Source organism: Melanerpes formicivorus, unplaced genomic scaffold, assembly GCF_026170545.1.
Source record: "Melanerpes formicivorus ecotype bairdi unplaced genomic scaffold, bMelFor1.0.p_v2 SCAF_80, whole genome shotgun sequence".
In the NCBI taxonomy this organism is placed as follows: Eukaryota; Metazoa; Chordata; class Aves; order Piciformes; family Picidae; genus Melanerpes; species Melanerpes formicivorus.
In genome coordinates, this window is record NW_027142432.1 from 2907871 (window position 1) to 2921431 (window position 13561).

At 57.2% G+C, this 13561-nt stretch overlaps 2 protein-coding genes across 3 annotated transcripts in view; one reads left to right on the top strand and one right to left on the bottom strand.

Moving 5' to 3' along the window:
* The window catches only part of LOC137454321 (zinc finger protein 84-like), a 29520-nt gene extending 24552 nt beyond the window's left edge, over positions 1 to 4968 (bottom strand). Inside the window, exon 1 of one of the 2 annotated variants that reach the window (XM_068164374.1) lies at positions 4124 to 4968. In XM_068164374.1, the coding sequence (XP_068020475.1) occupies positions 4124 to 4961 (838 nt within the window). In that variant the 5' untranslated portion in view covers positions 4962 to 4968. Of the gene's footprint in view, positions 1 to 4073 lie in introns of both variants that reach the window. The other variant, XM_068164373.1, reaches the window with a different exon arrangement.
* Positions 1 to 13561, top strand: part of LOC137454448 (zinc finger protein 585A-like) — a 301011-nt gene that overhangs the window by 276271 nt on the left and 11179 nt on the right. The window lies entirely within an intron of this gene.

Here is a 13561-nt window from a genome sequence, read left to right on the forward strand (position 1 = left end):
GTTTAATCTGTAGAAAAGATGTCTGAGATGGCATCTGATCAATGCCTATCAATATGTGAGAGCTGGGGGTGAGGAAGCAAGAGGCAGGGACAGCCTCTGCTCACTTGTGCCCTGGGAGAGGATAAGGGGCAATGGATGGAAACTGCAGCACAGCAAGTTCCACTTCAACAGGTGTGGTGTGTTCACTATGTTGATGGATTTGCTTTTGGGAGGCTGATGAACTTCAGTCCTGTTTGTGGTGCTGATGGTGCTGGGTGTTAGCTTAGGGCAATGGCTCAGAGCTGTGCTGTCCACTGCTGGGCAGCTTGCTCTGGTTCCATCCAGAGCAATACAGGACACTCCCTAGGAAAACACTGTGAGACCTGCCCAGATACTGGATACCGAGGAGTGGCAGGAGGTGGGGGAGGGAAGGGGCAAATTCTTAGGCTGGTGGTCACCTCTGGTGCTTTGGAATTTCACCCCTGAGCAAGTGCAAAATCCTCCCCAGCTGGGGAATGGTTTGGGAAAAGTCTGTTGTCAGCCTGGGAGTTCCTGAGAGACAGAAATCACTGCAATGTGCTTGGGCCTGGCCCATGCCTCTCGAGCCCTTCTCATCTCTGTGCAGAGGGCTCAGGGGCAAGAGAAGGTCTCTGGACCTACAGACAGTGCCACAGGCATGGCAGCTGTGTCAGAGAAGCAGCCTGTGCCAGGATCAGCTGCCCCTCATAGTGAATGATGCTTATGACCAGGATTGTGCCCCAAATATTACCAGAACATGCTTCTGTGTGTGTGACTCAAACCCCCTTTTTCCCCCCTCCACCCTGGAGTCGGGGGGGAGGGTGCCATTGGTACCACTGAGTCCAGGTCAACAATCTGCCTGGGCATGTTCTCACCCCTATGGCAAACAAGGCCCAGGCTACATGTTTGTTTGCCCTGTTTACAGCCTGTGCTTATGCTCATTTGGCAGAGTATCAGCTGATTGGTTAATTATTGTGTTAGCAGTGGGTGCTGACTGGAGCAGTATTCTTTGGGGCAAATGGTAAATAGGAGTTGTTTGGTAAACAAGTGCCCCCCACGCTGGTGCTCGTGCCTATGCCTGCGTGCGTCTCTGTGCCGCTACGGTCCGCCTCGCCCGGGACTTGAAGCAGCTCCAGAAGGCCTCGCTGCACATTGCCACTGTTGCCCGGCTGGGGGCAGTGCCGTGGAGCGTGGGGTCAACTGCCGCATGAGCCATCGCCACGGGAGGAAACCATGGCAGCCCCTGTGCACCACCGGTCCTGAAGCGCTACAGCCCCCAGAGCGGGGAACCTTTGCCAGGTGCTGCGCTTCGTGGAGCCAGCGGCAAAAGCCTCTGAAGCTTCCCCTGGGAGGCTCCAGGACCTTTGTGCTCTGGGAGAAGCAGCAACCCTGCGGCACAGCCACGCGGTCGGCGCCGTTCTCTAGTTCCTCATGAGGGCACAGCCGTGCCGCGCTGTCAGGACTCTAAACACATCACCAAGGAAAGATTTCATGAGGTTCTCAGCTCGTGAGGAAGCCAAACCTTTGCTTTATAGAATTTGGGTTCAGGGAGTGCTGAAACTGTCCTGGGTTGAGGGTTTGCCGGTCACCGACCAACCCCTCCCCCACTGCTTTTCCAATCAGTTTCAACTCTAAATTCTATAACTCATTTGGTTCCTCTGAAGTGCCCAGGCACAAACGTTCTGCAGAGGTGGTTCCACCAACCCAATACTGCTGCCTGTGAATAGAAACTAAATCCCCTGCTGCATAGTTTGTATATCAATAGACTACCAATATATCTATTCATTGATATCCTTGCTGCTCATTCCTGAGGGCACATCTGCAACACTCCTGTAGGGACAAAGAAGCCTACAAGGAAAGCAGCTGATCCTGCAAAGGACCAGGAGGGATCAGGGTCCCCATGGGAACAAGAGAAAGAGCCTGGGCTGCTGGCTTGGTTCTTATCTCTGGCTTTGGAAGAAGGCCAAGGACAAACAGTGGATGAAACAAGCAGCAGGCCCCAGCAAGGCAAAGGAAATCTCTGCTCCTCTGTCCAGGCCTGTGTTTCAGCTGTGAAGGAACTGTCCCAGAAGTTCCATCAGCTCCAGAAGAAGCTTTTATTCCCCACCTGTACAGTCCTGTGTTTCAGCCATGAGGAGCAGCTGCTCCCCGTCCAAGGGAGAGAATCTGGGAGGCACACAGCACAGCACACCCTCTGCTTTACTTGTGTGACAATGGGCAGAACATGAGGAAGTGGAAAGGAAAACCCAATCCAGTCCTGGCTGCAGGAGTCTGTGACTTACAGGGGAATTGTCCCCCCAGAGATGCTGCCTCAGTTTCCAGTGGGAAATGGGCTAAGAAGAGCAGGGAAGTTGAAACTGCTTCTGGTCCTCCTGAAGGGACTCCCAAAGCATCTTCACAAGATGCAAGGGACCCAAGACAGAATTAGAGGGGCTCTGCCTGCAACCAGATGGAAGGGAGAGACAAATTGGTTTGTTGGACCACACAGAACCAATGGCCTGGCAAGTTGAACCCATGAGAGCATAAAGCTTTAGTAGATACAGGTGCCCAGAGTGCTCTGACACCATCAAACCACAAGGGGTGGAACCCATCTGTGTTTCTGGTGTGACAGGAGGATCCCCACACCTGGATGTGTTGGAAGCTGAGTATTGGGATGCAAGCCACAGTTTGCTTTCACTTGGAGGCATGGAAGGAGTCACTGGTCTCAGACTGCCCCAGAGCTGGAAACACAGCCCCAGCATTTGCAGCATTTGGACTGGGCATGGACTGATCCAGACTGTGCTGGAACAGAGTGGAGCTGCAGAGCACCTGCAGTGAGCAGCCCTCTGGGTACTGCAAAGCGACCTCCTGTGGAGTGAGAATGGACAGTGCCTGAAGTGTGCTGCTGATTGCTGCTGGGCATGGTGCAGATGGCACAGAATGAAGGCTTGGGAGTATCAAAGGTTAAGCTGAAAATTTGCTGCCATTACTCCATCCTGCCTCATGTCACCTTCACAGCGACAGTGCTGGCTGGAGCAAAGGACTACAGGGCTTGAAGTTCAGATGGCAACATGAGAGGCTTCCTGTTCTGGTTGCTGCTGTTGGGTTCTGGCTCTCAGGTGCTGGCTCTTTGCTGAGGGGGAGGGCTGCAGGGGTTTAACTCCTGGCTGCTGCTGCTCACTGCTGTGCTTCTTTCTGCAAACAGCCTCAGGTCAGTGTGCATTATGGGATCTCCTTTGGGTTCAACTCTTTTGATCTTATCTCAAGTCCTTATCTCAACCCAGAGGGTTTTTTGATTCATGTGTGTATGTTTCCCTCACTTCTGTTTTGGGGGGGAACAGGCAGCTTAACCTCTTCTCAGCTCTTCAACCTGTTCCAGCCCCAGAGTGGAAAGCCAACAGAAGCTTTCTGAGTTCTTCCAAAGATCTCCATCAGCTTCCCCTTACACTCTCCAAAGATCTCAAAAGTCAGTCCCAGGACCATCCAAATCCCAAACACCTAAGATCACCTGAAAGCCCCTGAAGAATGCCTCTGAGATGCCACTCAAGACTCCTCTGAGAACCTCATTGTCCCCTCCCTGAACTGGGCACACAGCTCCACCCCATCCCTTGGGAGCAAATGCCCCCAATATTCAGGCATTGAGGCAGGGATATCTGAAATAAAAGCAAACAGACAGGATTTGGGTAACTTTTGGGTTTTATTGAGACAATTGGTCAATGGACAGAGGATTTCTTACCCCAGGGAGACACAAAGCATTGGGGAAGAACCAGACAGACCCTGGCAAAGCCCTGCCCAGCTCCACTGGGAGCTCCAGCTGTGCCAACTCAGCACTGTAATTGTTCTCATTAGCAATAATTGGTGTTCAGAAGGGCAGGAGGTGTTTGTTGCTGCTGGTGTCCCCAGTCCCTGAGAACTGCAAAGGAAAAAGGGATGATTTTGGTGCTGGAAAGGCCCTCTCAGAAGGGTCATGATTACCCAACAGATTCTAGGTGGATTTATGCCTCCCCTCTAGTGCAGGCTGCTCTCTGGTGTGGATGTAGCGGTGCTTCTTGAAGCGCCCCATCCGGGTGAAGCTCTTACCGCAATCAGCACGTGACAGCCTTCTCACCAGTGTGGGTGCGGTGGTGGCGACTGAGATGTTGCCTCTGTCTGAAGCTCTTGCCACAGTCATCACAGGTGTAAGGCTTCTCACCGGTGTGAGTGCGGTGGTGCGCAATGAGAGTGCCCTTATGTCTAAAGGCCTGGCCGCACTCAGCACAGCTGAAAGACTTTTCACCAGCGTGCACACGACGGTGCTCTGTGAGGTTTCCCCTCTGGGTGAAGCTCTTGCCGCAGTCGGCACAGCTGTACGGCCTCTCACTATTGTGGATGAGTTGGTGCTGGATGTAATCCCTGCTCGTGGTGAAGCTCTTGCTGCACACAGCACAGGGGAACAGATGCTCTCCAGTGTGGATGCGGCGATGGATGGTGAGACTGGAGCTGTGTTTGAAGCGCTTGCCGCAGTCCCTGCAGGGGAAGGACTTAGTGCTGTGCACACTGCGGTGCTGCCTGAGGGAAGATTTGTGAGTGAAGGTCTTGCCACACTCAGCACAGCTGTATGGCCTCTCACCGGTCTGGGCGCAGCATTGCTGGATATGCTCAGAGCTCTTGCTGAACCTCTTGCCACAGTCACCACGGATGAAGGGCTGGGGGCCAGGGTGGGGGCAGTGGTGCTTCACCTGCTCTGAGCCAGGTGGGAAGCTCTGCCCACACTCAGGACACTGATTCAGCTGCTTGGGTGGCACAGAGGGACCTGCTCTGGCTTCATTCTCTTCAAATTCCTTTTCCTCCTCATCCTGATCACCTTCATCCTCATGGTTATCCACCTCTTCATACTCATCATTATCATAGTCATCCTTCTCCTCAGCATCACCATCCTCCATCTTGTCCTCTTTCTCTTCCTTCTCAACACCCTCCAGGCTGCACTTTGGCTGCTCGAACTTCATCTCTGGCTGCTGCTTCTCCTCGCAGCTTTTGCCTGGGTCCTTCTGTGAGGCCATACTGTGGCAGGAAGGGGTTACAGCAGAGAGATTAGGAACATGGAAGCACCTGAGCCCAGGATCACAAAACCTCACATCCTGCCTGGGACAAGACAGTCCCTGACTCCCAGCACTTCCCAACACCCAGCTGGAGGAGAGAATGCAGAAACCTTCAGTTTCTGCCACAGTGTGGGCTCAGACCTCTAATATCTGTGCTGAGACCCCAGGTTCCTGTGATCAGTGCCCTGAGGTACCCTGGGACTTAAAAGTGGTCTGGTCCCACTCTCCTCGAGCCTGGTAGCATTGGCAGGGTGGTTCCTGGCCCAGGCTCTGTCCTTTGATCTCTTCTGGCTCAGGCAATGGAGGCAGCAGCACTGAACAATTAAAGACCAAACCACCTCCAACCTTCTCCCACCACCCTCCACGTGCCAACTACAAACATCACCTCCTGCCACACAACTGATCCCAAGCCTAGGGAGTTCCCAAACTCCAACAGCTGATGTGCCTCAGAGGCCCTGGAGGGGCGAAATGTGGTGGGTAGGAGGAGGTGGAGGAGGCTGGGAGGTGCCCTGGGACTCTAGGATTCTGGGGGCTGGGGTCCTGCTGTTGCCCCACTCTGGGTTCCTTACCTGCTGGGCTGCTCCAAGGGGCAGATCTGCAAACTCTGCTCTTCCACAGCACACAGGGGCAGGGATGATGGAGAGAGAGGGACACAACTCCTGCTACAGAGAAGAAAAGAGCTCAGAGGGGAGCACTGATATGCAAGGGATGGCTCAGCACTGCCCAGGACCAGGCAGCACAGCTCAGCCTTGCTGGGGGCAGCTCCCAAGCCCAGCAGCACAGCCACAGCACACAGCCAGGGCTGATCAAGATGGGAGGCCTCAACAAGTGCAGACTCAGCTCCTTGCCCAGCACACAGCTGCAGGCCAGCACCACAACACAGCTGCCTCCACACAGCCTCTCCCAGGCCTTGCCTAAAGCTTCCTCCCACTGCCTGCCCAGGGCTCTGCTGCCTGCAGCTGCATTTGACAATAGATTTTGCTCTGGTCCCAGTTCCCCTCCCTGGCCCTGCCCCCACCACACCCACTCTGTGCTCAGCTCTGCCCTGAATACACCTTTCTGCTAGCCACTCCCCAAGAGAAGATCACAGCAGCCCTCAGGACACACACAAAGGGAGCTTCATGAGGGGGAAGGGACTTGGGCAGCTTCTTGCTACACCTCTTCAGCCCTCACTGGGATGCTGGAGGAGTCTCTGGCTCCTGCCCACACCAAACAGCTCCAGCACCCTTCACACACCTGCAGTCCAAAGAGACTCACTGGAAAGGGTTTGGCTTCCCTCTCTCCCTGACCATTTCTCTCAGCTTGATCTTTGCAGCTCCCCTGGAGCTGCCACTCCACATCCCCAAGAGAAAATGAGGTTTGGTGGGAGGGCACAGTGCCCATGGGCTGCTGTTCATCTCCCAGCTGACACATGCAGAGCTGCAGCACAATTCACTCCTTTCACCTCCTCAAATGCTGCCAGATTCTGCCATTTCCTGCACACACATCTGCCACCTGGGCCCTGGATCCTCTCCCCTTTTGGAGGGGACAAGGCCTAATTCCTGCCTGACCACACCCAGGCCCTTCCCTCATTCCCAACACATCCATGGCCCTGCTGCCTTGGCTCTCCCATGGCCCTGTGTCCCCCACCTCCACTGCCACTGCAGCTGGAAGGGTGGAGTGGGAAATGCTGTGGCTGAGGAAGCATCTAAGGAACTGGGCTGGAAGCAGCAGCACAAGAATGGAAGGGGCCTGAGACTAAAGGCTGGGATCAGCTGGAGGGCTGAAAGAACAGCACCAAGCCAAGGGGGGGTTACAGATGGGGGCTGGGGAGGGACCCTGCAGCTACCTCATGCAGCAACTGATGAGAGCAAGGGGGGCAGAGAGGGACTGAGACCACAGGTGACTCCTGCCATGGGAGATGGCTGGGCTGTGTGGCTAGGAGCCCTGAGTGCCTGCTTGGGCTGTGCTGCATGTCAGGAGGGGTCAGGGGACTGTCCTGAGCCAGGCAGGGTTTGGGGCTTTGAGCTTCTGGGGTCAGCTGCTGCCAGCACCATTGGAGGTAGGAGCCAGGCAGAGTCACATAGCTGCTGAACTAAGCCCTCCCACCCCCTGCAGCCTTCACCCTCCATCTCTCCATCCAGTGCTCCAGCTCCTCTCACTTGCTGCCCTCTCAGAGTCCACAGGGCCACAGCAAGTCCCCAGGGCTGATCTACACACCCACTAGGGTCCAACAGAAGCCCCTGGATGAGAGCATGGATGAGGATCCTTGTTGTGGGTGTAAGGTACTGGGATGTCTTACACCAGAGAGTAGAGACTGCCAGCAGGGACAGCAGAGTCCAGAGGGACACCACAAAGTGTCATCTAGCTTACTTCATTCCCACAAGGCCTGCACCCACTCTCTACAAAGGAACAGCACAGGATCTCCAACCTCCTGTGCTCTTCCTCTCTGCTCCCAGGAACAGCTTCTGGGATCTCTCTCTGCAGAGGAGCTTTGAGGCCTTGGCAATGCTGCCAACTGCGGCCTGCAGCAGCCTGGCTCACCTGGGAGCTGCCTACCAGAATCTGTAACTGCAGCTCTTGGGTATGGGGGGAGGAGGGGCAGAAGGGCATGGGGGAGGGGGAAGGCATTTGGGGCCTGGGGTTCTGGCCTGCTTTGGTGGAGCTCTGGAGGAAGCTTTGGCCTAGGGAGGTTGCTTGGCTCCCGTGGCCCAGGCACACTATGGATTGTTGTGGATTTGATGCTTTGCACTGTAGGATGCAGCTCTGAACAGCACAGCCATGGAAACTGACCAATTCTATCCAACCCTCTGGCCACAGCTTGGCATCAACTCCTTTCACAAGGCTCAAAGAGAACCTCTCTGCCTCCTTAAACCTAAGGCAATACCCTGCAGAACAAGTTGGAGGAGCTCAAGGGGACAAGCTGCAGAGGGGGCCCAGGGCAACCTCCTGAGCTTCAACAAGAGCAAGGGCAGGGTCCTGCCCCTGGCCTGGCACAATCCTCACAATCAGCACAGGCTGGGGGAGGAGGGGATAGGAAGCAGCCCTGCAGAAAAGCACTGGGGGGTGCTGCTGGACAAGAAGCTGGACAGGAACAGACAGTGGGAGCCTGCAGCCCACAAGGCCAAGGGCAGCCTGGGCTGCACCAAAAGCAGCAGGGCCAGAGATGGACAGAGGCCATCCTGGCACTTGGCTCTGCTCTGCTGAGACTTCACCTGCAGCACTGCAGCCAGCTCTGGAGCCCTGAGCACAGGAAAGACATGGATCTGATGGAGAGGGTCCAGAGGAGGGACACAAAAATGATCAGGGGCTTGGAGCAGCTCTGCTACCAGGACAGGCTAAGGGAGCTGGGGGTGATCAGCCTGGAGAGGAGAAGAGAAGGCTCTGGGGTTTCCTAAGAGTGACCTTCTGGTACCTGAAGGGGGCTACAAGAAGGCTGCAGAGGGACTCTTTGCAAAGCCTGCAGGGACAGCACCAGAGGCAATGGCTTCAAACTAGAGCAGAGCAGATTGAGATTGGAGGTGAGGAACAAGTTCTGCACCAGGAGCCTGCTGGAACACTGCAACAGGTTGCCCAGGGAGGGGCTTGAGGTCCCAGCCCTGCAGAGGTTCAAGGTCAGGCTGGACAGGGCTCTGGGCAACCTGAGCTAGTGCAGGATGTCCCTGATGACTGCAGTGGGGCTTGGACTGCAGCACCTTTGCAGCTCCCTGCCAACCCAAACCACTCCAGGATTCTAGGAGTCTAAGTGCAGCCTCCAGGGAGAGTAGGAAAAAGATGAGGCAGAGGAGGACAAGGAAGAGGACAAGGAGGAGGAGAACCAAAATCCCTTCCTAACTCCTCCAAACCTCTGCCAAATTCCTGGAAAGCTCTTCCAGCTCTGCAGAGTTCATTCTGAAGAGAGCTGAGGGAGTTGCTAGGCTCAGGGATGTCTTGCACACTCTGCACAAATGCTCCAGAAGCTTTCCAAGTGCCCTCAAAACCAGCAGCACAGCTCTGCTGCCACACAATGCCAGGCTGCAAGGGACCCCAAGGCTCAGCTGCTCCAACCTTGCCAGCTGACACTGCACTGGAAAGGAGCTGGCCCAGCCCCCTGCCAAGCTGAGCCTTCCAACTCTGCCCTGCAGGGCAATCCACCACTGCCCTGGGGAGAGGATTCCAATGGCTGACTGGCAGGGAAAAGCTTTTGCCTCTGCAGGGCACTGTGCCACTTCAGCTCAACTCTTGCAGCAGCTCTTTGAGATCTGCCTTTGGAGCATCACAAACTCTGAAGCACTGCAGTGCAAAGCAGCTCAGCTTCAACTTCCAACTGGCTGAACTCTCTCATTTTAAATTCAAAGCAGGGGTCAAGCTCACACCCAGCCCAGGAGTTCACACCCAGCCCCCATGCTCAGAGCCAGCAACTAAGTTGAGAACATCCAAATCTCAGAGCCAGATCAAAATGGCAGAACCAGCTCCAAAACTCAGATGCAGTCGCCATGCTCAAGAACCAGTAGCAAATAAGCTGAGAACCACTTCCCAAGATCAGAAGCAGCTCCCAAGCTCAGACCCAGATCAAGAGTCCAGGACCAGCCCCCAAACTCAGAGCCAGCCCCCAAGCTCTAGAGCCAGTAAATAAGCTCAGAAGCAGTTCTCAAGCTCAGCCCCAGGTCCCATGTTCAGAAGCAGCTCCAAAGCTCAGACCAGGCCATCAAGATCAGGCCCAGCCCCCAGGCTCACTCAGACCAAAATGCAGACCCAGATCTCAAGCTCAGACACAGCTACCAACCTCAAGAAGACAAAATAAACTCAGACCCACTTCCAAAGCTCACAGCCAGCCCCCCAGCTCACAAGCAGATCTAAAGTGCAGAAACTGACCCCAAGCTCAGATGCAGCTACCAGCAAGAACCAGCAAATAGGCTCACCCCCAGCCCCCAGGCTCAGAGCCAGTTCCACAACTTTGCTTATTTCAAGTTCCCTTCATTGCACTTCTGCTAAGTGTCCAAATTGAAGCATTCAGAGAATGCTTTGGGCTGGAAGGGACCCCAAAGAGCAGACAGCTCCAAACCCCTGCCATGCCCACAGACACCTTCCACCATACCAAAGGGAGTCTGCAGCTGCCCCGAGCAGGGGGATTCAGCAGCACAAGGAACCCCACCAACCCCCCACCTCAACCCCACCCGCGGCCCCGCAACCACACAGACCCCTCCCAGAACAGCACAGACGACGCTCACCGACCCTGCACACCTCTGCCCTACCCCACAGCACCCCCCACGATTTACCCCCAACACCGCAGACCCCCACAGCCACACAGAGGTCCCCACACTCACAGCGACATGCCCCCAAACCACACAGGCCCCAAGGGCCAAGCTTGCAGAGCTCCCCCAGACCCCACAGCCCCCCGCCGCGTGCCCCAACCGCAAACCCCACCGGCTCCCCCAAGATCCCCACAGAGAATCCCAGCCCCACCGACCCCTACCCCACAAACCCTTCCCCAACTCAAGTGACCCTCCCCACCACTCGCAGCCCCCCAGAGAGCATTCCCTGATCCCCACCCCACGACCCCCAACTCAGCCCCAGAGATGCCCTCACCCTACCTGGACCCCAGGACAACAGCGAAGAAGAGAAGGAGAAGGAGGAGAAGGAGGAAGAGCTCAGCGCACAGGGAGCCGCCGGCCCCGGCAGGCTGCTGCCGAGCAGAGAGCGCTGCGAGGGAGACCCCGGCCCGGCCCCTCCGGCTGCTGCGGCCACGTGGGACGGGGAGCGGAAGCAGGGAGCAGTCTGGAACGGAAGCCCCGCCCACGCCCGGGCAGCCTTAGCCAATGAGAGGCGGCGGGAGCGCGGCAGCTCCTCCCCCTGGGCGCTGCCGAGGCCCAGCCAGGAGCTGCCCCTGCCGGCCGCGGCCGCCATTGGTGCTGCCCCGTGGGGAGCGGCAGCGGGGCCGGAGCGCGGGAGAAGTGCCGGAGGTGCTGGCGGGCGAGCGGCAGCTGCCGGCTGGTGAGCTGCGGCGGGGCGGGAGGGGCTGAGGGGGCCGGGGAGCGCTGAGGGCGGCGGCAGCGCAGCGGGGAAGGCTCTGGCTGCGTGGGGCTGCCGGGGGCGTGTGTGGAGTTGGGGGTCGGGAGGGGCGCGGGGGGCAGGGGGCTCCGTGGGGCTGGGGCAGGGTCGGGGAGGGTGAGGAATTGTTCTGTTTGGCTTGGGCCAGGGGCAGGGGGGTGCCGGCGGTGCTGGGGGCCGCGGGGTTGGCTCCTGAAGCTCTTGGCTGTTTGCAGTCTGTGCTGTGCAGGATGTGCATTGGGACAGCAATGGGGGGGGGGCGGTGAGGTGTCAGAGAGCGGCCGGGAGGGACGGGGTCCAGAGTGCAACTCTCATCCCAGCCCTGCTGCCCGCACTCAGCACCAGGCGGGGCTGGCACTGGCACTGGGGGTGGAGCACAGCCCTGGGAGGAGAGGCTGAGGGAGCTCTGGGGTTGCTGAGCCTGGAGAAGAGGAGGCTCAGGGGAGACCTCATTGCTGTCTGCAACTCCCTGAAGGGAGGCTGGAGCCAGGTGGGGGTTGGTCTCTTCTCCCAGGCAAGCAGCACCAGAACAAGAGGACACAGTCTCAAGCTGTGCCAGGGGAGGTTTAGGCTGGATGTTAGGAAGAAGTTCTTCATAGAGAGAGAGATTGGCTATGGGAATGTGCTGCCCAGGGAGGTGGTGGAGTCACCATCCCTGGAGGTGTTTAGGAAGAGCCTGGATGAGGCACTTGGTGCCATGGTTTAGTTGATCAGATGGTGCTGGGTGAGAGGTTGGACTTGATGATCTCAAACGGTTCTTCCAACCTGGTTAATCCTCTCCCCTCCCTCTCCCCTCCCTCTCCCCTCCCTCTCCCCTCCCTCTCCCCTCCCTCTCCCCTCCCTCTCCCCTCCCTCTCCCCTCCCTCTCCCCTCCCTCTCCCCTCCCTCTCCCCTCCCTCTCCCCTCCCTCTCCCCTCCCTCTCCCCTCCCTCTCCTATCCCTCCCCCACAAACCAGGAGAGCCAACAGCTGCCACCCAGCCAGGGGAGAGATGAGGGAGCAGAGGGGTGGAGCTGGCTGTGCATTCTGCTTCCAGGGCAGCTGCAGGGATTATGGGATGGCAGAACAATTCACCATGTCCTGTGCCCACCCTCTGGCCACTGCCCAGCCCCTTGCTGCTCTCTGGCACTGCTGGAGGAATCTTCTCTCTGGTCCTCAGCCCACAGCAAAATACTATTGACCAAAGGACCTCTTCAGCTCTGGCACAGTGCCAGGGTCAGGGCATGGCTGACCTGCACCTGAAAGGTCTTCTCCAGCCACAGGCACTCTCTGATTCTTACTCCTTTAGGCTGGGAAGGGCCAGGCCTGGAAAAACATCCAGGTGGCTGTCAAGAAGGTGGTGCCAGGCTCTCTGTAATGGTGTCCTGGGACAGGACAAGGGGTAATGGATGCAAGCTGGAACACAGCAAGCTCCACCTCACCATGAGGAGAAACTTCTTGGCTGGAAGGGTGCTGGAGCCCTGCAGCAGGCTGCCCAGAGAGGCCCTGCAGTGCCCCTTGCTGGAGAGCTTCCAGAGCCATCCGGATGTGTTCCTGTGGGACCTGCCCCAGGGGATCCTGCTCTGGCAGGGGGATTGAACCTCCTCTCCAGAGCTCCTTTCCAGCCCCTACCATCCCAGCAGTCTATGATGCAATGACCCCAAGCTGTCTGACACCAAGCTGTGTGGTGCAGCAGACAGGCTGGAGGGAAGGGAGGCCATCCAGAGGGACCTGGACAGGCTGGAGAGGTGGGCACAAGCCAACCTCAGGAGGTTCAACAAGAGCAAGGGCAGGGTCCTGCAGCTGGGTCGAGGCAATCCCAGGCACAAATCCAGGCTGGGCAGTGACTGGCTGGAAAGCAGCCCTGAGGAGAGAGACTTGGGGGTGCTGGTGGACAAGAAGCTCAACAGGAGCTCTCAGTGTGCACTTGCAGCCTGCAAAGCCAATCAGATCCTAGGCTGCATCAGGAGAAGTGTGGCCAGCAGGTCGAGGGAGGTGATCCTCCCCCTCTGCTCAGCTCTGGGGAGACCCCACATGGAGTACTGTGTCCAGTTCTGGAGCCCCTATTACAAGAGGGATCTGGAGGTGCTGGAAGGTGTCCAGAGAAGGGCCACGAGGATGATCAGAGGGTTGGAGCAGCTCTCCTGTGAGGACAGACTGAAGGAGTTGGGGCTGTTCAGTCTGCAGAAGAGAAGGCTCCCAGGTGACCTCATTGTGGCCTTCCAGTATCTGAAGGGGGCTACAGGAAGGCTGGGGAGAGACTGCTCAGGATCTCAGGTAGTGATAGGACTAGGGGGAATGGAATGAAGCTGGAGGTGGGGAGATTGAGGCTGGAGGTGAGGAGGAAGTTCTTCCCCATGAGAGTGGTGAAACCCTGGAATGGGTTGTCCAGGGAGGTAGTTGAGGCCCCATCCCTGGGGGTGTTTAAGCCCAGGCTGGATGAGGCTCTGGGCAGCCTGATCTAGTGTGGGGTGTCCCTGCCCATGGCAGGAGAGTTGGAACTAACTGATCCTTGTGGTC